Source organism: Notothenia coriiceps, unplaced genomic scaffold (genome assembly GCF_000735185.1).
Source record: "Notothenia coriiceps isolate Sejong01 unplaced genomic scaffold, NC01 NC01_scaffold00018120, whole genome shotgun sequence".
Classification (NCBI taxonomy): domain Eukaryota; kingdom Metazoa; phylum Chordata; class Actinopteri; order Perciformes; family Nototheniidae; genus Notothenia; species Notothenia coriiceps.
Window position 1 is genome coordinate 1 of NW_011350821.1, and position 3,888 is coordinate 3,888.

At 39.8% G+C, this 3,888-nt stretch overlaps 1 protein-coding gene across 1 annotated transcript; it reads right to left on the reverse strand.

Annotated features, from left to right (window-relative positions):
* Positions 1-718: 718 nt before the first annotated feature.
* LOC104950817 (epidermal growth factor receptor substrate 15-like) lies at positions 719-2,567 on the reverse strand. Its single transcript, XM_010777396.1, has 3 exons — positions 2,294-2,567; positions 1,727-1,872; positions 719-905 (listed from the first exon to the last, which is right to left on the reverse strand). Exons 1-3 carry the CDS (start codon positions 2,555-2,557, stop codon positions 719-721), a joined length of 597 nt encoding a protein of 198 aa, XP_010775698.1. The 5' UTR covers positions 2,558-2,567.
* Positions 2,568-3,888: the final 1,321 nt, after the last annotated feature.

A 3,888-nucleotide genomic window follows, 5' to 3' on the forward strand; every position in this document is an offset into this window, starting at 1 on the left:
CACACACACACACACACACACACACACACACACACACACACACACACACACACACACACACACACACTCTTTTCTCAGCTGCAGCTCTGCCGATTTCTGCTACCTGAAACGGCGGGACGCGGCGAGGCTGCGTGTGTGTGTGTTCGGGCTGGTTTCGGGCTGTGTCTCGCTGTCTCGCAGACGGCCACTGGGCTTATAGGGAGGGGGGGGTTAGGAGCTCCAACAAGCCGTTTAGGACAGAGAGTGAATACACATACTATACAGAGATGCTGTATGAGAAACCAATGTGAGTTTGGAAAATTGCATAATTTAAATCTATTCTAGTAGACCTCAACGATGGAATTATGATCAGTAGAAAAGGCCATGACATGGGACCTTTAAATAAACATAAGCATGATGTTTTTTGAAAGTGAATCCATACAAAAATATTATTAGGAGCTTAGTTTAATCTCAAAATGTAAAACATAGTGGGTAAAAGTAGGCACTCTGGTGGCAGACGTTTAAAAAGTGGTATTGAGTCATCTATGGTTATAAAACAGAAGGGAACAAAGCTTGAAGTTTATGAAAATGCAAAATAATAACTACCACTAGATTTTCTCTCATGATTAAGGAAGCACAAGATACAAATCACCTTTTAATTACAAAAATATGTACATTTTCTTTATTATAAGCTCAAAGGAGTCAAATAAATATAATCCAAACATCACCAATTTCCTATTCATAGATCTAAGGGCTCGTAGTGACTCACCTGTTTGATGTTCTGTCGGTCGGATGGAGGGATCATCTCCGGAGAAAGGCTCTGCGGAGGCTCCAGTCCTGTAGTCAGCCTTTGAGTGATCAGATGAAGCGCCAGAGCAAACTGCTCCCGGGTCAGTTTCCCGATGTCGCCGATATCACAAAGCTCCCTGAACGAGAAAACACACACACACACACACACACACACACACATTACATAAAAGAGAAACAATTGACACCTCAGGCAACAACTATTGGAGATAGTTGATCGATCATTGTGTTCACCATGATGTTTCAACACGCTATGAAGAGCTCATGCTGCACCAATATCAACTCGAGCGACATCCTTTGTCATTAGATTAATTAGATTATAATCTTAATCACAGGAACGTTATGTTTCTAGTTTCATGCTTTATTAACATTGACTCTTTGCAACTACAGTCATAAGTGAATTGTAATTTTCTAGGTGTTTCTACTGTGGACATTTGAAACACAGCACGTAATTTAAAATAATTCCTGCAGCCTAATGCCAACAAAATCTACTCTGGCAACTGATTTTCCTCAAATGTATTTCTATTCTACTTTGTATGTATCGCATGTTTTTGGCAAATATATATTAACTTAGACTACAATAAACTAAGTGCTACTTTTTTGCAGACTAAAATGTCGGGGCTCTGCTTTTTCTGTGGTTGTCAATGTCCTTTTTGTGAGCATTGTTAAATGCATTTTTAATGAGGCCTCACTGTGGTGAATTTATCATTTCTAATGCACGTTTTTACAGTCAGTCAAAATAACATAAATTACCCAAGCAGCTTGTGGCTCAATAACAGTTTAATTCTACGTAGGAAAGTGTTTAATAATATTTAAGGATGAACCAGATGTGAAACTTTTCGAGAATAATTCCCCATCATACGGCTTTTCTTTACACACAACCCACCTATCCTGTACACAACCTTATGGCTTTTGAAGTGTCTTCGCTGTCCCTACTTACCAGATCCGTGCGAGTGTGGCGGAGGGAAGCCCGGTTTTGAGGAAGATATCTCTGACTTCAGGTCCCGACACGAGGCCGTCCATGTCCCCGTCTGTTTTGCTGAACAGCTCATCGTACTTAGCTTTCTCTGCTGTCGACACCACCCACTGCACAGGCAACAAAACACACTTTGAATCAGCACCTCCAGATTTGATTAGATTAGATTCCTTTATTGTCCCGACACAGATTACAGCGAAATTCCACGCATTCCCAATGGTGCAATCCACACATAACAGACAGTATAAGTATCATTTGACCATACAAGCTAAAAACATTTAATATATACTATTATAAAGTGACACAAAATTGGACCTATGATACGTAGAACAGTAAAACATACAAATACAAGAACAACCTACGACATAACCCCTAACTCAGGACTTACCTTCACACTATCCCTCTTCTTGATCTTTTTCTTAAAAACACAGTGGGCTAAGCAGTTTGAAATCATTTTAAATGTTTGTTGTTGAAGCTAAGAGGCAGTGTTTGAGGCGGTGCATGCAGAGGAGAGTCGGGTCTGATACTCACAGGGGAGGCGGCTGGTGTTGGGACGGGAGCTGGGGCGGGAGCTGGGGCGGGAGCTGGGACGGGAGCTGGGGCGGGTCTTGGGGGCGGGGGCAGGGCCTTAGAGGCAACGTGGGCGGAGCGACTGTCTTTGACGGAGGGGGGCGAGGGTAACAGGGGCATCACGGGGGGCACAGAGGGCTTTTTCCTCTTAGAGGGAGGAACCAGGGGTGGTGGAAGAGACATGGGAACAGGCTCACCCTCCAGGGCTCTGTACACCAGATACATGGCCTGGGAAAGTGCAACAAAAATCAATTAGGGAACGCAATTACCAATAAAAACCTCCTGTGGTTATAACAGCCTTACTAACACTGGTTTAACATGTCTTACTTGTTTCAATCAGGGCTACAGAATGTTTTTATTCTTAAAAGATCATACACATAATCACTGGTTGACTGTAACTACAAAATACATTTACTTGAGTTACTTTTATGTTACTTTCCAATCAATGCTAAATTACACTTCAACCAATAGTTGGCAGTATAAATAGTAGTTAAAGTTAGCTCAACTTGCACTTTAAAATTAAAATTACACATTAATGGATTACTTAGTATAATCTAGTCATATAATATATATTATTTCTGAATAATAAGCACTTTTAGCTTTGGTACTTTAAGTATATTTTCATACTTTAACTTTTATTAATGTTACATTTTGAATTCAGGACTTATACTTGTAACAAAGTGGTACAATAACTTTTAATTAAGTAGAATACTGCACCTCTGCACACAATATTAATACATGTGTGCGCAAAATCTATCATCATATTTCCGGTAAGCATAATTAGATAATATAAATTAAATAACAACACGGTTTTTGTATTTCTTTGTGAATTAAATACTTGAAAAATAAAGAAAAATACTGAGTATTTTCTCAGTAAATTAAGAACAAAAAAGCCGAATAAACATAACAATTTAAAGTGGAGTCAGAGAGAAAAAATATAACGATATGTACAATATACACATCGTTTGTTAACCGCATTAAACTGAGTAGTGATGTTAAGTGTGACCCAAAAACAAAATCTTACATTTATAATCCCCTCAAAATATTCCCCATCAGATGTTTTGAGAAACTTATATTAGTTTGTGCTTGTTCTTATCAATTGAGACGTTGTGACCGTGTATCACAATATCTCCATTTATGATCAGAATATTTAATATCACTTAAAGGTAGGGTAGGTAAGAATGGAGAGACCAGCTCGAGTGCGTTAGAATTTGAAAGTACGCAGCCGAAAAAATCTGCCCCTTCCTTCAGACTTCCTCACAGAGCCCCTCCTCCAACACACACGAACACGCACATGATCAATGAGGGCAGAGATAAGTTTGTGCACAGATGGAAGGCTGACAGGCAGGTAGGCCATCCAGTTACTTTAGCCGGGCCGGCTCAGATGATTGGTCGTGCTTTTTACAGCGCTACGGCTTCCAGAGATGAGATGTTTTAATGTATTTATTGTCAAAGCACTTCAGATATTCATTGCTATCGGGATGTTAAGAGCATTCCATGGAATATAACAAAAAGTGTATCTCAAGCCGGTTTCTCAAACTTACCTACCCCACCTT